General features: G+C 56.0%; 2 protein-coding genes across 3 annotated transcripts; one reads left to right on the top strand and one right to left on the bottom strand.

The window, feature by feature from the left end:
• Positions 1-116: 116 nt before the first annotated feature.
• Positions 117-16,694, top strand: LOC122382780 (macrophage mannose receptor 1-like). 2 transcript variants are annotated; one of them, XM_043368570.1, is made up of 23 exons: positions 117-233; positions 521-750; positions 2,937-3,037; positions 3,544-3,613; positions 4,153-4,293; positions 4,805-4,921; positions 5,648-5,784; positions 6,133-6,420; positions 6,764-6,867; positions 7,121-7,283; positions 8,322-8,427; positions 9,639-9,808; positions 10,068-10,188; positions 10,397-10,690; positions 10,961-11,109; positions 12,174-12,374; positions 12,550-12,711; positions 13,033-13,346; positions 13,594-13,724; positions 14,127-14,282; positions 14,607-14,645; positions 15,194-15,398; positions 16,264-16,694. In XM_043368570.1, exons 2-23 carry the CDS (start codon positions 681-683, stop codon positions 16,352-16,354), a joined length of 3,330 nt encoding a protein of 1,109 aa, XP_043224505.1. In that variant the 5' UTR covers positions 117-233; positions 521-680; the 3' UTR covers positions 16,355-16,694. The 2 variants fall into 2 exon arrangements, with proteins under 2 accessions (XP_043224505.1, XP_043224506.1); XM_043368571.1 differs by lacking the exon at positions 4,153-4,293.
• Positions 16,665-19,702, bottom strand: LOC122382782 (calmodulin-like protein 4). The gene is made up of 5 exons (XM_043368574.1): positions 19,586-19,702; positions 18,908-18,938; positions 18,292-18,426; positions 17,681-17,863; positions 16,665-17,283 (listed from the first exon to the last, which is right to left on the bottom strand). The coding sequence occupies exons 1-5, from the start codon at positions 19,586-19,588 to the stop codon at positions 17,183-17,185; spliced, it is 453 nt and encodes a 150-aa protein (XP_043224509.1). The 5' UTR covers positions 19,589-19,702; the 3' UTR covers positions 16,665-17,182.
• Between the last annotated feature and the right edge of the window lie 528 nt (positions 19,703-20,230).

Raw genomic sequence — 20,230 nt, 5'->3', positions numbered from 1 at the left:
GGGGGGGGGGCGGATGCGTCAAATTACAAGTGGCTCCTTCCTGCTCTGTGGATAGCTGGACGTTTAATCGGATACCGCCGGCCAGCCTGGCCCACCATCGAGGAGGGTCCCCCTACCGAGCCGCAGTTGACCGATGTCCACAGTGTGACCTGCGGTGTGTGCTGGCGGGGAACGCTGAAAAAATTGCGCCCATGGAACGGTAGAACCGTAGCCAGTGCCTCGGCTTCCGATTGGTGAGAAATGAAGCAATGTGAACAAGATATTGCAGCGAGTGTTTATGATCGAGAGCCAGTGAGCCAGAGCTAGTACCTGGCGCTTTGTCTGACGTGACACTGTTACTCGTTTGGTTGCCTAGTCGCTTGTGTCCGCTCGAAGTTCACTTTAGTCCCCCTGCTCGATCATCTGCCCACCATTTCGACCCTTCTCGACGGTTGTAATGTGTATACATCGCCCTGGCTCTATGATCTGTCCACTTTTCCGCCCCTCGCAGCCATCTGACTCTTGTACCGCACACCCTCAGACGTGTCGCCGCCTGGAGCCCGTCTCGCGGGCGGCCGGTGTCTGTCCCGCCGACCGGCTGTGGACGGTCGGTGCGCACCGCCGGCAGCGGACGGACAGGCGGCAGTAGCCGGTGGTGTCGCCGACCGGGCGGTCATCCGCGCTCCGCTCCACACGGCGCTATGGCCGCGCCCGCCCCCCGCCTTCTGGTCTCAGCACTGCTGGCTATCGGCGCCGCCCGGCTGGTCTCAGGTGAGCTCATCTAGTCACAACGCTGCTGGCTCAACACCCTTGTAGTAAACTTCAGTTGACAGGTTATGAACACTTCGAGGTGAATCGACTATTTTAATGCAAACGATGAAAGTATTTTTATCGCGAGATTAAGTTCTATTATGATGATTATCGGAGTTTCTTTAAAAAGAATAGCGTATGAAAATATGTCGCTAAAACGGCTTTAGTGGGCTCAAGCGTGGTGCCATTCCATACTGGACTGTTGCAGTCGGGAGACGTTACGTATCTTAATTATGTCGGTCTTATTTTGAAACACGCTGGCTTCCAGTCTATGTGTTGTTATTTGGCTGCACATATGGGTAAGGAGTTCTCGCAACTTCATTGAGAATCGCATACGATTTGAGCTGTGTATCGCTGTCGAATCGTGGTCCTGTGATGTGTGCGTGGGACGCCGCTCTCAGCTCGTAATTTGTGTGACCCCGCTCGCAGTTTGATCGAATTCTTTATGACGTCGCTCGTAATTAGCTCGCACAGTACGAGGAGTACGCTCGTAGTGTACTCTGTGACGCCGCTCTCAGCTCGTACTCCGTGTGACGTCGATCACAATGATCATCAGCTCGTACTCCGTGAGTCCGTGTGAGGTCGCTCGCAGTTAGCTCGTACTCCGTGTGACGTCGATCACAATGATCAGCTCGTACTCCGTGAGTCCGTGTGAGGTCGCTCGCAGTTAGCTCGTACTCCGTGTGACGCCGATCACAATCAGCTCGTACTCCGTGTGATGCCACTAGCGGCTGGATCGTGCTACGATGGTTGCGCCTGTGTGATGCTTTTCACAATTATATGGTCCCAGTTGCCACACTAAGGTAGGTTATATTATTGTTGTTTAGCGATTGAACTTTACAATCAACATTGGAGTAGCCTAAAACGCAGTTATGTTAGTTTTGTCAAAGGGTTTTTAAGCCATCTGTGCTACTTGCTTCCAAAGGTATATCTTGCTGTGGCGATGTAATTTAGAAACGGCTCTATGATACTTCCTATCGACTGTTGTTTCACTTTTGTTTGTTTGCTTGTTTTGTTGGGTTAGGCCCTTTCGGTCCAATTAGACCATTTCAGAGCCGGGAGGATGTTAGGATATAGGGGGAGACATTGGTCTGGGCAGGCACCCTAGTGAGTCGCCGGGGCTGAGCCCGTCCAGAGGACAGGCCACCCAGCCCCAAGGCACTCACTGCACCCGGCTACGGGGTGCGCTCCCTCAGGAGCAGTGGTGCCGCTCCAAGGGAGCAGCCCGCATGAGATAAAGTTGCCTGTCCAGCCCGGAGGGGGGTTGCGGCGTGGAGGAGAAGGATTTCAGTATCCTGAGGATAGAAGCACGGAACGGGTGTTGTTTCACTCGCCGCATGGGGTTCTTACACCATCCGGCAGACGTCTGCAGTGTTGCTGCGGTTGCGTTCTTGATACGGTTGCAGGTATCAGGACAGGCGACTTGGCCTCCGCTGGGCGGCCGGCGCTGTTTATCGGACCGGAGGGCCATGTGGCTGGGTCTGTGGCCGGCCCGGACCCCTGTCCGTGCCGCCCGGCGCCGGGTACCGGCGGGCACGTGCCAGGCGCCGCGGAGCTGACCGCCGACATAAACAGGGCGCCCGGCCGACCTCTGACCGGCCAGCTGCGCGTCAGTGGCGCCCGGACCCCGGCGAGCTGCGCTGCGTCCGGCACCGCGGGTCCGCCTCAGCGCCCGTCGACCGTCACAGGGTGTCCTCCCTCCCCCCGACCGTCACAGCGCCCCCCGACGGTCACAGCCCCCCCCCCCCCGACCGTCACAGGGCGCCCGCCGCCCGCCGCCCGCCAACAGGGCACCGCCCGCCGACCGTCACAGCGCCCCCCCCCCCCTCCTCAACGGTCATAGAGCTCCCGTCGATGGTCACAGGGCGCCCGCCAAACGGTCACGGGGCGCCCTTTAGTTACTAGATAATACACAGCACTGCATCATATTCCCATGTTACAACGCAGTTTATTATGATTTTTTCAGGATCCAAAATTGTGCTGGCAGCCTTGATTGTTCCTAGGAAATCTGCTGTTTTTAAGCTTGCTAAAATACTCATTCAAAATTGTTAGCAAATTAGTGGGAACATGCATACATGAAGGACAAGGGGTCCCGGGTCATCTACGGACTGTGTGCATATGTTATCACTGGTACCCGTGTGCCGCAGGCACGCCATGCCCGGCCGACTGGCTGCAGAGCGGAGCCTGGTGCTACCTGACCAATACCTCGAGCACGCTGAGCTGGGCCGGCGCTCAGGAGCACTGCCAGGTGGGTCTGCCGGCGTCAGCATCAGTGTGGGTTGGCGGGCGTCAGGATCAGTGTGGGTCTGCTGGTATCAGGAACAGAAGGGCCATGTTGGTACCAGAGTCTGAACATGTAACTGGGGCCTGTGATGGAAGGTGTCTCTGTCTATGTCTTCACTCTTCAGTTTTACTTTCGAATCGTGTTCCTCAACAGCCACCGGCGCTGTCTCCCCAATAAAATTTTCGCCGCCCCTCAAGGCAGCCTTTCGCATCAACGTCCGTTTGCGACATATGTAGTTGGGGAGTCTTTGCACAGACAGTTCCCCTGAAGGTTGTTTCTGGCCGCCGCGACATACAAAGAGACCCTCAGCGGGAGGCAGTTTCTGACCGCGGTGTGCGACATAGCGGCAGCTTCTGACCGCCGGTGTGCGACATAACGGCAGTTTCTAACCCCGGTGCGACTTAGAGGCAGTTTCTGACCCCGGTGCGACTTAGAGGCAGTTTCTGACCCCGGTGTGTGCCCGTCGACAGGAGCACGGCGGCTCTCTGGTGATGATGGAGGACCGTAGCAAACTACTGGACGTGGTCGACCTGCTCAAAGGTGAGACCGACACGAGGTCGTGTGTATTACTCGGCGCGAGTCGATCCCTAACAGAGTGGACCACTAACAGCGCGGAGATCAGACGGGTAAGGTCGACTCGTTGGCCGTCTGGTGTGAATGCGGTGTGGCGGTAGTGTAGTACAGCATGGCCACACTAAGAGTGGCACTAACTGGGATACAGTGGATTCTGGACAACATGGTCACTTGACATGCTGAGCTTTGTACCGGGTTTTCTCACCCCGACCTGTAGCCGTTTTGTCTTTCAGTGTTCTCACGGCTTAAACTGCCCTTGGCGGAGCTTAGATAGATAATGGGGCAAATGCACGTCGTCAATGTGCCAGTGACTGGTGCACGAGGTGGTCTGTTTGGGTTACTTCTGTCGGCTCAGAGGTGCCCTGGGGTGTCTCGGCGGCGCGGGGAGGAGCCCGGCGGGAGCGAGGCGGCGGGCCTGGGGCCGCTGTCTGGACCCGGGCCGCTCTCGGCTCCCCCGGCCGTCCTGTGCCCGTGCAGCGGCTCACGGTGTGGGGCCGCGGCGGCAGGTCTGAACTCTGCCCCGGCCGCGCCGGTGCCGGCGCCGCTGCCGCTGCGGTGGACCGACGTCCCGCAGATGCCGCCGCTGCCTCCGGACGAGCACCGCCGGCTGCTTTCACTGCTCAGCGGACCGGCCGCGCTGGGTTACGGTGAGACTGGCCGACCCCTGCATCCCAGTCTTTCCCTGCCTCCCAGTCGTCCCTGCCTCTAGACCGGCCCTAGCCTCCCGACCACTACCTCCCAGCCGGCCCCCTGCCCCCGGACCTCTGCCTCCCGGCCCTGCCTCCCGACCTGCCTCTCAGCCGGCCCTTGCCTCCCGACCCCTGCCTCCCGACCTGTCGTCCCTGCCTCTAGACTGACTCCTTCCTCCCGACCTCTGCCTTCCTACCCCTGCCTCCCGACCCCTGCCTCCTAGCCAGCCCCCTGCCTCCCAGTCGTCCCTGCCTCTAGACCGGCCCTGCCTCCCGACCCTGCCTCCCAGCCGGCCCTGCATGACCCGGGTAGAAGATAGCGGCTCTATGATCGATGACTATAGACCTCCTCTGCTGTGCCGGTGTCAGACACTAGTCACACACGCAGTAACTACGCGTCCCCTGATTGGCTCGTCTGGGGTACGGTGCTGCCTCCACGGTCCACTGACGCGCGGTGTCCCTGTTCCAGCCGTGGGCCTCGAGAGACGCTGGTGGATTGGCATACGCAAGACGTCCGGAACCACCAGCATGGAGGAGAGGCAGGACGGCGCCTTCGACAACTTCGGCGAGGAGAAAGTGATTAAAAGTAGGTTTAGTGTGTTAGCTTCTTTGCAATAATAAAAACGTACGGTAACATAACTCAAAGGCATATTAGCTTGTAGAAATAGACAAGGATCATCTCATAGCCTGGGGCAGATTGCGTGTAGTTTTTTAAGTAGGCTGTACGGTGACCGGGGACGACCTGGCGGTTGCTTGTTTGTTTTGTTGGGTTAGGCCCTTTCGGTCGACAAGACCATTGCAGAGCCGGAAGGATGATAGGAATTAGGGGGAGACATTGGTCTGGGCAGGCACCCTAATGAGTCGCCGGGGCTGAGCCCGTCCGAAGACAGGCCACCCAGCCCCAAGGCACTCACTGCACCCGGCTACGGGGTGCGCTCCCTCGGGAGCAGCGGTGCCGCTCCAAGGGAGCAGCCCGCATGAGATAAAGTTGCCTGTCCAGCCCGGAGGGGGGTTGCGGCGTGGAGGAGAAGGATTTCGGTTTCCTGAGGATAGAAGCATGGAACGGTGGCGGTTGCAGATATGGCGGCTCTTTAGCCGGAGATGGTATGCCCTCAATGGAGGGAACTTCCCACTACAACAATTTGAACAAAGGACTATCACTTTCAGAGCTAAAGGAGCTTACTTATGTATAGTACGAAGAACGACTGTTACAACTGGGCATATTTACTTCGTAAACCTACTGTAACGACGGAGCGTAGCCGTTTTAAAAGTAAAAACTATCACACCGTGGTGCGCGCGGCGCTGTCGACAGACGCCAGTTCCGGCGAATCGGGCGCTCACCAGTGCGTCTTCCTGACGGCCGCCGACGGCTTCTGGTACTGGACCGCCTGCGACACGCCGCTCAACTACGTCTGCCAGAAGGCGGCCGACCGCGTCCAGGTGGCCGTGGTCAGTACAGACACCGACGGTAGCGGCCGTGGTCAGTACAGACACCGGGGGTAGCGGCCGTGGTCAGTACAGACACCGGGGGTAGCAGCCGTGGTCAGTACAGATGCCGGGGGTAGCGGTCGTCATGGGGCGTAGTGCATGCTGACCAGTAGAGTTTTTGGTTTAAACATTGAACGGCTTTGCTATGTGATCCGATTTTGTTGGTCGTGGTGTGCCGTGCTGTGTGGTGGAGCACTGTGCTGCGTGAATGCCAGTGTGAAGTAACGTTTGGTGCCTCGCCGTACGTCGCCCCACGGTTATTGCACGGACCGCCTCTCCACCCGTCCGTTTGCCGTCCCGTGTCGCCAGGTGAGTCCGGACCGCCAGCGGCCCGACCCGGTCTGGCTGCGCGCCCACGAGGCCGCGCTGCTGGCCGGCCTGCGCCCCGCCGACGACTCCACCGACGACAAGGGCGAGTACAGCGCCTCCAAGGCGACCATGACGCCGATACCGCCGCCCTCCACCACCACGCCGCTGCCGCCGACGCTGGGACCGGCGCCGTCGGGCGGCGGCGGCTCGACGGCGGCGCCGGCCACCACCACCCCGTCGCCGTGCACCGGGGAGAACTGGTGGCTGCTCACCAGCCGCTGTCATCATGTGAGTGCCGCCGCGCCGCTCAGCCAACCGGGGCGTGACACCGGCGCAGTCACACAGCGTGGCATCAGCTCGTATCGTCGATTTGACTTGCCGATATCAGACAATGTGGTCCTAACACTGGCTTCCCCTGGTGTACATAACATAAAACTACTTGGTTATGGATTTATTTTTCATGTATGCATTTGTGGTTCTCGAAAATCACACACATTGTTTGTCGATATATTTGAATGTTGGGTATCTTTAGATGCTTTGATAAAACCTGGGTCACTCTGAATCAAGATCACTGACTCAACTCCTGTCCAGTCTCCCTGATATTTTTCGAACATTTCTCCATTTTACGTAGATCTTCCTGGACGCCAAGAGCTACGCGGAGGCGGAGCAGTCGTGCGCGGACAAGGGCGGCCACCTGGCGCAGTTCGACAGCGAGGAGGCTCAAAGGACGTTCCGGTAAGACCATCCGTGTTTCCTAAAATTTATCGTTATTCATTCTCCGCTGCCCGATCATATTACATATGATTGCCTGAACTTCTGCGAGCTGAGCAAACAGCATCACTTTACACTTTTGGCATAGGTAAACAATTACCCTGGAACATACTGGAGTAGGCCTCTGAGGCACGTATCGACACGTCTAGTAACATCCATGAGTGCTCTCCGTGCGGCCGATCTGACCCACACCCCTCCGTCCGCTTCTATCGGGCAGGGCGCGCTACCAGCTCATCTCGGGCTCGGTGTGGATCGGTCTGTCGCGGCCCGACCAGCGCTCCGACTTCCGCTGGGCCAGCGGCGGCCAGCCGGCGTTCGCCGCCTGGGCACCCGGTCACCCGAACGCCAACCGTACCTGTGTCACACTCGACCTGAGAACGGTGAGCCAGGCTGAGGGACGGGACACGGGACACGGGGCGAAGGTGAGACACGGGCCGGGGTACAAGGTGGACATGGGACGGGACGGTGTGGGACATGGGAGATGACTGTTTGGGACACGGCGAAACCGAATGCGTAGTATTACACAAGTTGGTGCACGACGCGGGGCGGAACACGGCACGGGAAAGATGCGGGGACACTGAATTTGTCATTTGCTCTGCAGCCACCGTCTGCAATGAATCCCGTCGGGCCGCGCTAGTGAAAGGTCTTGTGTATTGAAACCGTCATTCGCGATGTCCAAGTGACGGGCTGAGCCTAGGCAGAGTTGGCCTACGTTACGTTATTTTGAAGTTTTCGGTAACCCGTAGCTGTCAGTACCGTTTCGTAGCGTAATTGGGATGTTTCGGTAGCGTAGTATGGAAAATAATAGAATAACGTAGGAACTGCGAAATGGATTCCGTAGCAATTACAGGTCAGCTGTATTTGTATAAGGTACATAATTTTTTTCAGTTTACTCATATCGTCACCAGGTCGGGAGGCAGGGGTAGGAAGGCAGAGGTCGGGAGGAAGGAGTCAGTCTAGAGGCCGTTTACACGGATGTGAGACGCCTGCTATATGAATACCACTTAGTCTTTCTTCCGGCCGGACCGACACCGAGGATTTCCCACTGGGGAGTCCCATGGAATTCCCTGTCGGAAGTCCAGCGCATCTAGCGAGTAGCGCGTAGGCACCGCCGCACCGACGATGCTGCAAAGCCGGCGATCAATTGTGCGCAGTTACAGTATTTGGCTTACTAGAGACTAACCGTTTCCACTGGGTAGTGGATGATGACATATTGCATAACGTAGTACGATAAAATAATTTGCTGCGTTAATTAACAAATACCGTAATTCAGTAACGTAGCAATATATAACGTATCGTAATTCGGTATCGTAGTTTTGGCCAAAAAGCGAACGTAGCGTAACGTAGTGCGTAACGTAGCGTAGCGCAGGCCAACTCTGAGCCTAGGTGGTCACGTTCGCTGTTACTTTCCTTTCCAGGCGAAGTGGTTGTCTACCGATTGTGCGACGAAAAAGCCGTTCGCCTGCTGCCGGAGTGTGGACGCCACTGAGCGCCCGCCGACAGTGACCACCACACCGGCCCCTGGTCAGTATCAGTATCACTACCCTGGCCCCCGGTCAGTATCAGTATCACTACCCTGGCCCCTGGTCAGTATCAGTATCACTACCCTGGCCCCCGGTCAGTATCAGTATCACCACCCTGGCCCCCGGTCAGTATCACCACAGCGGCCCCTGATCAGTATCAGTATCACCACACCGGCCCCTGGTCAGTATCAGTATCACCACAGCGGTCTCTGATCAGTATCAGTATCACCATACCGGCATCTCGTCAGTATCGGTATCACCACACCGCCCATGGTCACTGCTCAGTATCAGTATCACCACACCGGCCCCTGGTCAGTATCAGTATCACCACACCGGCCCCTGGTCAGTATCAGTATCACTACCCTAGCCCCGGTCAGTATCAGTATCACCACACCGCCCATGGTCACTGCTCAGTATCAGTATCATCACACCGGTCTCTGATCAGTATCAGTATCACCATACCGGCATCTCGTCAGTATCAGTATCACCACAGCGGCCCCTGGTCAGTATCAGTATCACCACACCGACCCCTGGTCAGTATCAGTATCACTACCTAGTTAGCCCCTGGTCAGTATCGTCAGTATCGTTTGCCAATGTTTGACGGATGTCCATCGTGTTTCGACGGTGACCTCTCAGCGGCCCATTCCCCCTCCCTACATCCGTTCTACTAGTCACCAATCAGCCACCAATCAGTGAGGCACTTGTGCCACTCAGGACCCCAGCCTCCGTGCCCGGCCGCGCGCCATCTGTCGCATGGCGCCGGATGTGCGCAGCTATGTGTCCGCAGCCGCGGATATGTGTCGGGGAACAGCGTTGTTTCTCGGCGTATTAGCAACCAATGACTTTCGGTGATAATAATTGGACTCCGTTTTGACTTGATGGAGGTGAAATTATTTGGTTATAATTTTGACATGTGGGTACCTTTTGTGAGTCGAAACTAAGGTCCGAGTGACAGTGAAGCAAAGAGTGTCGTCAAGGTGTCCAGCAGGTGTAGGGTCACGGCTCACCACTATCAGCGGCACGTGCCATATCGTTGTTAGTAGTTCCCCGACTAAAGATTAGCTCCCCGATCTCGTCCGTATTTAGCGCATGTATCGGTTGGGGGCCCAGAGTACCAGTATTTCTCCAGCGCCCCGCACGTCTCCGTGCGGCAGTGTCGGCCGGCCGGCGGTGGTCTCCAGCTCTCCCTCACACCTCCGTGCACTCCGGCAGTGTCAGCGGCCTGCGGCGGCGGCGACTGGTGGCAGTTCGGCTCCACCTGCCTGCTGCTCGTCTCCAACTCCCCGGCCAGCTGGCACGCCTCGGAACTCGACTGCCGCGGCCGCGGCGGCACGCTCGTCAAAGTCACCAGCGTCGCACTCAACCAGCACATCCGGGGAAAGGTGAGCGGGCACAGATAAAATGTGCTTTGTGAACACAGGCTACCTTCAGTCGGCTTATCACGTTGACAGTTCCTACTGCCTAGTGTAGTAGGTTGAAACCTTAATGTGGTACGAACCATCCAGTGACCAATGAGTGTCTGATGCGCTTGCTGACAAGCACCGCGTGGTGGCTGCTCACCACCGGCCGCCCTCTCCGCGTGCCGGAGACGGCCGACCGGAGCGCCCGTGCCCCCGTCTGACGGCACATCTGTGCCCGCAGCTGAGCGGAGTCTCTGCGTGGATCGGTCTGACCAAGCTGAACTCGGCCAGCGCCTACCGCTGGACGGACGGCTCGGCGGTGGCGTTCGCCAACTGGTCGGGCGCCTCGACCACCGGCACAGGTGGGATTCTGACCGTCCCTCCCTCCCTCCCTCCCTCCCTGGCCGTCCCTGGCGGTCTTCATCGTCCCCGCCCAGCCCGATGAATGTGTACACTCGAGTGCCATTGACTGTGTGTGTGCCGCCGCCAGTGTGGTCGGCGCTCGCTGCTTTGCGCTCTCTTCTCATGCTGTCCGCTAACCGGCCGTCCCGGTCCGCCCTGATCTGCCAGACATGGCCAGCTGCGCGCTGCTGGACGGCGGCCACGGCTACTGGCGCGCCGTCAACTGTAACGCGCCGCAGCCGCACGTCTGCCAGCGGCCCGTGTACGGCGGCCGGCCGCAGCTGGCGCCGCCCGAGCAGCCGGCGCCGCGCTCCAGCTGCCCCGACAGCTGGCAGTCGTACGGCGTCGACCGCTGCCTGCGGCTCGTCAACCGCAACATGAGCTGGACAGAGGCGCGCCAGTGGTGCCGCGACCAGGCCGACGGTGGCGACCTGATCAGCGTTCCCAACGCCGTCTACCAGGGTCAGTCGACCGGTCGCACGGGCTCAGATACCGGGGTCACACGGGCTCAGATACAAGTCATACGAGGTCAATTTTCGGGATCGCGCGGGATCACTTACTGTGGTTGCATGTGGTCAGTTGCTGGTGTAAGGGGGGTATGATGCTGTGGTCACTGGCCACGTGACCACAGCTGGTCACGTAACCGTCAGTGGAGTCAGTTGAACTCCCACCGAGTCGACCACGACCTTCCACCCAAAGTGATCTGACCCCGCCCGTCCGTCCTGCCGGCAGCATTCCTCACCTCTGCCGTGCGCGGCTCCAAGGCGAACCTGTGGATCAGCCTATCGTACGACGAGGTGGACCACCAGCGCTTCCTCACCTGGACCGACGAGACACCGGTCAACTACACCAACTGGGCGCCTGGACAGCCGTCCACGCTGGTAAGACGGGCACCTGGACAGCCGTCCACGCTGGTAAGGCGGGCGCCTGGACAGCCGTCCACGCTGGTAAGACGGGCGTCTGGACAGCCGTCCACGCTGGTAAGACGGGCACCTGGACAGCCGTCCACGCTGGTAAGGTGGGCACCTGGACAGCCGTCCACGCTGGTAAGACGGGCGCCTGGACAGCCGTCCACGCTGGTAAGACGGGCACCTGGACAGCCGTCCATGCTGGTAAGACGGGCACCTGGACAGCCGTCCACGCTGGTAAGAATTCAGTCGCCTATCATAGTGTCACAGTTAATTCTTCTTCCCCTTCCCCCCCCCCCCCCCCCCGGAAAGTGTGGCCGTATATTTCCGCTGATCCACTCTCAGTATTGTGACAGCTGAGTCCCGTCCCTCAGTATTGTGACAGCTGAGTCCCGTCCGTCCCTCAGTATTGCGGCAGCTGAGTCCCGTCCCTCAGTATTGTGACAGCTGAGTCCCGTCCGTCCCTCAGTATTGCGGCAGCTGAGTCCCGTCCCTCAGTATTGTGACAGCTGAGTGCCGTCCCTCATTATTGTGACAGCTGAGTCCCGTCCCTCAGTATTGTGACAGCTGAGTCCCGTCCCTCAGTATTGTGACAGCTGAGTCCCGTCCCTCAGTATTGTGACAGCTGAGTACCGTCCCTCAGTATTGCGGCAGCTGAGTCCCGTCCCTCAGTATTATGACAGCTGAGTGCCGTCCCTCAGTATTGTGACAGCTGAGTACCGTCCCTCAGTATTGCGGCAGCTGAGTCCCGTCCCTCAGTATTGTGACAGCTGAGTGCCGTCCCTCAGTATTGTGACACTCGAGTCCTGCTCCTCGCGACAGTGATAGCCCAGTCATGTCCGTCTCGACAATGTAACATCGGAACTCCGTTTCTCCCGACAGTGTGACAGCCGAGTCCCGCTCCTCCCGACAGTGTGACAGCCGAGTCCCGCTCCTCCCGACAGTGTGACAGCCGAGCCCCGCTCCTCCCGACAGTGTGACAGCCGAGCCCCGCTCCTCCCGACAGTGTGACAGCCGAGTCCCGCTCCTCCCGACAGTGTGACACCTGTCCCAAGACGTGCGGCGTGATCGACGGCAGGCGCACCACCAGCGCCGCCACATGGAGCGACGTCGACTGCTCCATGCGGTACGGCGCTGTGTGCCAGCGGCCGGCCACGCCCAACAACTCGCTGGTCATCACACAGACGTTCTGCAACAACACCAATTCGTACGTGGCCACCGGCGGCTCGTGCTACAAGGTGAGATCTCACTGTCACGCCGGTATCAGTCCGCTGTCAGATGACACACTGGTGAACCACAGTTGAGTGTCACTGCTCAACAGATATTGACAGTTCTACATGTCGAAAAGATTACAGATGTGCTGGCGGTGGACGTGTGCTGAGACCCTGATGATCATGTGGTCGTTTTGGGCAGGTCAGCCACGACTCGAAGACGTGGCACGACGCGACCGACGTGTGCCAGGCGGACGGCGGCGCGCTGGCTTATGTCGGAGACCTGTTCGACAACGCTGAGCTGGTGAAGCTGCTGTTCCGGCACAGCAGCGACGTGTACTGGCTGGGCCTTAGCGATACCGCGGTGCGTACCAGGGGCATGTAGGGCATAGGTGCAGATCAGCGGTCAGGCAGCGATCTCAGTTGACATATCGCCACTACTGTGGCCTGACAGGGACGGAAGCAGCGCAAAGTAGATGTAAAAGCGTGGGAGCAGTGTCCATTTGGGGCCGAGAGAACTCCACCATACCTCGAATTTCTGGAGCAGCTTGCGATTCTCTGGATTCTCTACATTGGTTGTATCTTCATGCCAAGTATGCCTTTGCAGCGTGCGCGGATCATGAGCGATACTGATCGCCGTTCTGACAGCCAGCAGACTGACTCAGAGTCTTCCTCCACTCGGCAGCGTCACGGGATGATGGAGTGGACCAGCCCGTGGCCGCCGGTCGCCACATTTGTCAACTGGGACCCCGACTACTCGCGCAAGCCGACGCGCGACTCGTGCGCCGCGTTTGTGCCCACCTCGGGCCGGTGGCAGCACCGCGACTGCGCGCTGGAGCGGCACCCGTTCGTGTGCCAGGTGGCGCCCGAGCGGCAGGCGGCTGCCCAGCCCGGGGGCCGCTGCTCGGCCGTCGAGGGCTGGATCGCCGGCGACTCGCGCTGCTACCGCGCCTTCGAGCCGAGCGGCGCCGGCTTCAACTGGACAGAGGCCAAGACTGGGTGAGCCGCGCACGGTGGCGCTCTTACAGAGAGGAAGAGGTCGTTCTAGCGGGGCGGGGGAGGGGTGAGGAGGACGGGTAGCTGTGCTTGGAGAGAGAGAGAGAGAGAGCTGGTAGAGGACTACACAGATATGGGGGATGCCGGAACGTGAGAATGATTTGGGGAAGTTCCACGTTGCCTATTAGCTATGTATCCGTGTCATCAACAACTGTGTGTTACCCACTGAGTTTCCGTGTCCGTGTTTCAGCTGTGAACAGCGCGGCTACCAGCTGGCCACTGTCTCGTCCGTCACCGACTTCTGGGCCACCCGGGACGCCGTGCAGACGCTCTCCTCGCGGCTCAGCGCCTGGATCGGACTCAGCAGTCGGCAGAATAAAGGTAGGCACTAGTTGGACGGACCCAGCAGCCGGCAGAACAAAGGTATGTGCTCGAAGGACGGACTGAGCAGCCAGCAGAACAGAGGTAGATGGTAGCTACCAGGGACGGGCCCGGCGCGCTAGCCCGCCGGTCACTGATCGGACACACTCTGACAGTAGAGATGTGGGCGACTCTCCATTGATAAAATACAGCTGTCGAACGGCGGCAGCTCCGGTGGCGTCCAGCCAGCCCACTAGCAGTTCCATCGCTGCTTACTGATGACAGATAACATGTGTACGAGTCCCGTGGCCCAGCACCCCCACTAATGGTTCCCTCGCTCTCCTCTCTGGCAGAGTACAGCTGGGCGGACGGCAGCCCGATGGTACATACCTAGCTGACTGTTCCCTCTCCTCTCATTAACAGAGTACAACTGGGCGGACGGCAGCCCGATGGCGTACCGGGCGTGGCAGCGCAGTGAGCCCACCCGGCCGGCCGGCTGTGTGCAGGTGTCCCGACACATGAACGGCCGGTGGGAGACGGTCGACTGCGGCCGCCGGACGGCCTACATCTGCATGAAGGGTGAGCCTACTCAGGGGATCCACGGAGCACGATAGTCCGCGTGTCTTAGTTGTGCGGTGGGTCCCGCCGGTTTGGAGGGCGGAGCGAGGTGTGGTGTTTGAATTACCTTCCCCTCAGGGTCGTTAGTTTTGCTCGAGGATGACTGTCACACACAGGCCAGACATTCGAGAATGACTAACACTTGATGAGTGGTGAAATATGATGATGATCTGATTTTTCTGCATTTGCTGTCAGTTACTCTCCGTGTGTTTAAACAATCAGTTCACCGTCCAAACATAGTTAGTCCACTGTCCAGTCAAACTAACGACCGATACCGTTTTCCAGCAATGAAAGGACCTGGCGCAGGTGCCATCACGGGTGGAGGTAAGCATAGCTATCACTTCGAATCCTATTCTTGGATGCGCCTTTAAATGGAACTCATTAAGATTAAAGAAGCATTTAAAAATCGACGTCGCTCCCGAGATCTGATAGCGCAGGCAGAGCACTGATCAATGAGCATGCAAGAAGCAATGTTCATATTCGACAGATCACAGACTGGTTACTGTTTAGGAAGCGTGCAAATCCCACATCACAGCCTTGTGGTAGAGAGTTCAACCATTCGTAACTTTACCATACCAAAGTGCTTCTCAAATCCACGACCATTCCCACTTGTGAACTGGCGCTCTCTGCCCTATGCATTAGCACAATTGCTCCCGATTGAGTTTCGCGAGGGCACCGTAATATCTTCCACTGGCCACCGACTGACTGTGGTGGCCCCTGACCGGCTTATTACGTTGACGCCCGACTGGCTGTGCTTTGGACCCCGGCCGGCTGAGCGCTGACCCGGTCGACTATCCCTGATCTGTCCGCGGACAGCTGTGTGTTGACCCCCGGCCGACTATCCCTGACCTGTCCGCGGCCGGCTGCGGCAGAGAGCTCCGGCGGCGGCGGCGGCGGCTGGACGGCGTTCGGCGTGGTGGTGCTGGTGCTGGTGCTGACGGCGGCGCTGGCCGGCCTCGGACTGTGGTTCGCCCGCCGACAGCGCGCTGCCTGGCTGCCCTCCTGGCTGCTCAGCTCGCGCGGCACCCACCACTCGGTGGAGAACCTGGCCTACAGCCGGCACCAGAACTCCGACAGGTAACTACGCCTGCAGGACGGCCGGCACCAGAACTCAGACAGGTAACAAACATCTTCTACAGCCGGCACCAGAACTCAGACAGGTAACGAATATCTTCTACAGCCGGCACCAGAACTCAGACAGGTAACAAACATCCCCTACAGCCGGCACCAGAACTCAGACAGGTAACAAACATCTCCTACAGCCGGCACCAGAACTCTGACAGGTAACAAACATCCCCTACAGCCGGCACCAGAACTCAGACAGGTAACAAACATCTCCTACAGCTGGCACCAGAACTCAGACAGGTAACAAACATCTCCTACAGCCGGCACCAGAACTCTGACAGGTAACTACGCCTGCAGAACTCAGGCAGGTAGCATCCCCCTACAGACACTAGGCAGCTGGTAACGACTCCTACAGAAAAGAAGGTAACAGTCCCTACAGAACACTCACAAGTAACCTGGCCAACGGACGGTACCAGAATACAGATGGGCAACTCCACCTTCATAACACATATTTTGCTGCCATATGTGGCGTACTCTGGGCAGATGATTGGTGTTCATGCCACCTGATGATTCATGGATGAGGCCTATTATTGCCTCCTGAGGCCCCTTGCATCAGAGTACCTAGCTAGGTGGAATCGAAAAACCGACATCAGAGTTAGCTAACCTGCCAACCTGAGTTAGCTAAGGGTGGTAAGTTCTTTTGCAACAGCTCATAAGGTAAACTACAGGTGCTTGGCAGATTTTATAAGTAAATTGTCACGGTAGAGTCTTAGAGTGGTCGATATACGGTGCAACAGAATCCAAGAAGTGGTGCAAGAGGCTGGCTGGATGGTATATTGTTTTTCTTCAGTGACACCATCCGTACGTCACGTTTCAGCGCCGAACTGACTGTGGATAATGGGAACCTGGATACGATCGCCGCCCACCGGTTTGGCTCTGAGGAGCAGCTGGTTATGCGGGAGGATTGAGAAAACGCGAGGTGGGGCTCCAGTGGCCAGACCCTGTCGGCGAAACACCCCCACAGCACCTCATGGACATTGGACACCGCTGCAGTGAAGGGTGCACGCGGACCTCGGTGCGAGTCACCGACATATATGGTAAACTGGGCATCATGTTTTACAATGCTTCCACTCAGTGATTGTGTATGAAGAGAAGGTCGAATGAGGGAAGATTCAGTTTCCCAGTTTTAGATATTCAATGGGCATATTCTTGTTTTAGGATCTATGTTTGTATCATGAATACCTATCCATGATCTAGCGTTCGCTTAAACACGACATATTACTTATAAATATATATTGTGATACTTTGTGACGAATTTCATACACCGCATTTCGTACAAGACGACAGTGAGATTCAGGAGCACCCGGCACTTGCTAATAACAACTACGGCACTCTGCGGAAGACAGGCCGAGGCATACTATGAGTGGAATGCTGGTGAGATTACATCGGTACAGTGACTACGCGTCGGATAACAATAAATTAATAACAAACACCTTTTAATCTTTCTGCGATAAAAGTATTCAAAATAGGTGCATGAATGCAGGACAATAAAAACACGATAAAACATCCCCTGGGAAAGTCCCCACAACCAAGCATTGTCACGCCTCTATGCTGGTGCCAGTATGGACGGGTCTGTGAGCAGCGCCGCACCTAACGGTATCAGCAGCCTGAGGGAGGGATCACCAGGAGCCGAGTCATCGCCCGGCGACTGGCGGGGCTGGTCGGCTCAGGGGGCGGGGTGGGATGAGTGTGCGGGCCGCCGAGCGGTCCAGCCGTGCCGCTGCGACAACAGCTAGCTAGTAGTAGTCCGGCACGGGGGCGCAGACAATCTTCACAAAGTCGTCGTACTTGACAAAGCCGTTCGGCTGGATGTTGGCTTCCCGGAATATCTGGTCCACTGCGGTCAGAAAGAAAGGGAGGTGTAGGTATCAGAGGCTGCTGCCCACGGGTGACGTGGATTCGAACAGCGCATGAATGAACGGAATGGCACAGCACAGGACAATAACGCTGCTGCTATTTACAACGGGAATAAAATCCTTTCACTGTCGAGCCACACGGCGAAGTTAGCCAGTCGTGTGTAATGCGGCACAGACTACCTTCCCGGCGTTCGTCATGACTGCCATCTAGCGTCAGGATTGTGAAATGAAGGGATTCCAGGAATTTCAGCGTTTGGAGCCCATTTCAATATCTAACTATATTTGCTAGGTGAATATTTAGACATACAAGTGCGAAATATGTGCACGTTGAACTTGGGTCTAGCTAATGACTCTGAGTCGCTCCGTGTGTGTACTGACCTTCCCGCGGGCTGAGACACTCGCCCCAGCGGAGCAGGATGTGCCGCAGGTTACGGGCCGGGAGCATCCCCCGGCGTGACGTGTCGTGGCCGCGGAACGCCTCGATTATCTCCTTCGGGATCTTCTCCTGCTGCGTGTGCTGGTGCATCACATCCAGGAACTGGGCGAACGTCATCTTACCGCCTGCAAATAACGGCAAAACTCACGGCCTAACTCATACATACATACTGACATTGCTCGGTAACCGGTTACCTGACGAAGTAATTCTTACATATTACTATCAGATTAGTTTACAAATTATATTCAAATACTTCGGTTAGATTCCAGTGGTTTGCAACTAAGCGGCAGGCATAATTCAAAAACAGGTCCAATTATTTCCAAAGCTCATGGAATTCGCTTCCTTGCGTCATGTGCACCGGGCTGGGCACTGCGCGGTCTTAAAAAAAAAAAAACTTTAAAAAACTTGGTACCTACGTGTTTTTTCTATGCCAGGGAAACTGTAAAATTCCATCAATTTCGGGCACTGCGGGAGGAGCAATAACAGCAATATGTAAATAACACCTTTTAGACATCCGAAGGTGTTTTTTCCCAATGAAGTTGGGATTCCTTACCTTTTTCTTTCATGTATTTTTGCAGTTCAGCGATGGTGGGCGACAAGCCCAGGGACCTCATGATGACGGTCAGCTCGTCCATGGTGGTGATCTGTCCGCCGTGGCGGGCGAACAGGTGGAAACAGTCGCGGAACTCTGCCGGCACACGGTAAAATTCAGACGGAAAACAATACACACCTGGAAACCGTCGCAAAACTGCCAGCGCAAGTCGCAACTAATACACGCGAACCGCAGAGGAAAAGAAAAATCGCTGGAAGCAGCCACAGCCGCTAACGAGGATCTATCGTCGCTGGAAATACGCCCAAACTACCTATCAGGCTGGAAACAAAGTTAATGTTAATTCATGGCTGATAAAACAATAGCAAACTATAATCCTGAACCTCAAGCAAGTTACTCTGTTATAGTGACCTGACATAATTACCTTTACAACTATAAGGCAAAATACTAGGAAAGGGAATAGGGAGAAATCTACCTTGAAATTGGATAAATAAGCAAATAGAGCAAGTGCTGAGTAGTGAGTACCAAGTACCAAATGGGGAATCAAGTGGGTGAACGGGAGAGTGAGGGAGGGGAGGAAAGAGTGAATGAGAAAGAGAAAAATATATTCCAAACTTACCATCAATATCCTGCTCTTTGAAAAACCTGGCCTGAAATGGAAGACAATGATAATGACCAGTTATGAACAACACAAGTCACAACAACACGGATGCACACACTATATTAAAGGTAATACACCACTTTTAATATGGGGTTTGAACTGGAATAGCAGTTTTGTAGGTTTTGTAGTTTGAGCTGAGATTAGCACAAATCAGGAGCTTTCATGGTCCAACTACCACCCTAGGCAAAGATATGCCATTTCTCATTTCAAACTCGGTGCCTAGCATAGGAATTTAGTGCTTTACAGAAGAATGCCAAATATGCAGCCTCCTGTCGCAGAATGAGAAGCCACAGCAAGCCAATCAGCATGCAGTTTAAGACTCGACTGGGTTTTGAACTCCGCAATATGATTGGTCGCACGCAATAAGCTTCTGTTGCCAACAATGTAAGGATGATGATTTTATTGCAAAGAAATTGTAGTGTTTTTCACTATCATTGCATCCTTTTGCTTAAAGCCTACGCTTAGTTTGATATAATGAAGCCTGTTTGAGTTCAAGCTCTGATCAGTGGTCAGCACTCAATCATTTCGTTATTATTCTTGGCACTTCAAGCACACTGACATCCAGCCTATCGTTCAGATCTTGAACAAAGGATCTTATCTTAGTCTAGGTAACTTTAAACAAATAAAAACACTTACCATGACTATGAATTGAAAACAAATGTCAATTGCCCCCTACAAAAATGTCACAGGGTACCGTTAGATTTTTAGATCGAGTCTTGTCGCAGCAGCGCCATTTTCAACACAGATAAGCTTTGCTTACAATCAGCTGATTGGAAGCTGTCTGCTAAAACGCTGTCAAATTTCGTTGCAACAATAATCACACTAACCCTTGCATAACTCGGCAATGTTTTGCACATTAAATTATAATATGTCATCATATTTGCGGGACATTGCGGAGTTCAATTTCAATGATCCGTAATTCCCCCACAGCCTATGACCGTATCCTTGTTACCTGATTGCATGTATTGTGTAATAACTGTAATATGCCATGACAAGCCCCCAAGTTCGGCAAGTGCTGGTGCAGCAGCATCAAACCTTTACCCGGTCGTCACTAATCCAATAGTTTATAGTCTTGACCGGATCCAAGCGGTCCATCCTCAGTACCGTCCTTGCCGTCCTCTCAGGACATACCAATCCGCATCTTCCATCATGCTACTTTTCCGAGCAAAGGTAGGGCGGTGCCGGTAAGGGGCAAGGGCAACAACCGGTGGGGCGGTAAGAGCGAAATCCCTTTTGATCTATATTTCCTCCGAGATGACCGTCTGACCGGCAGAGCGGGCT

The sequence above is a fragment of the Amphibalanus amphitrite genome, unplaced genomic scaffold, assembly GCF_019059575.1.
Source record: "Amphibalanus amphitrite isolate SeventyFive unplaced genomic scaffold, NRLGWU_Aamphi_draft 000146F_arrow, whole genome shotgun sequence".
Taxonomy (NCBI): domain Eukaryota; kingdom Metazoa; phylum Arthropoda; class Thecostraca; order Balanomorpha; family Balanidae; genus Amphibalanus; species Amphibalanus amphitrite.
Note: the sequence above shows the minus strand (reverse complement) of the source record. Positions and strands in the feature narration are given on the sequence as shown.

What these genes read in the sequence shown, in the direction of transcription:
- LOC122382780 (XM_043368570.1), top strand. Translation starts at nt 681, where the DNA reads ATGGCCGCGCCCGCCCCCCGCCTTCTGGTCTCAGCACTGCTGGCTATC. An exon ending in TCACACTCGACCTGAGAACG is followed by an intron (nt 7,284 to 8,321) that starts GTGAGCCAGGCT and finishes TTTCCTTTCCAG; the next exon opens with GCGAAGTGGTTGTCTACCGA. An exon ending in CTGGACAGCCGTCCACGCTG is followed by an intron (nt 11,110 to 12,173) that starts GTAAGACGGGCA and finishes TCCTCCCGACAG; the next exon opens with TGTGACACCTGTCCCAAGAC.
- LOC122382782 (XM_043368574.1), bottom strand. An exon ending in CAAAGAGCAGGATATTGATG is followed by an intron (nt 18,427 to 18,907) that starts GTAAGTTTGGAA and finishes GTGTGCCGGCAG; the next exon opens with AGTTCCGCGACTGTTTCCAC. An exon ending in AAAATACATGAAAGAAAAAG is followed by an intron (nt 17,864 to 18,291) that starts GTAAGGAATCCC and finishes CGTTATTTGCAG; the next exon opens with GCGGTAAGATGACGTTCGCC.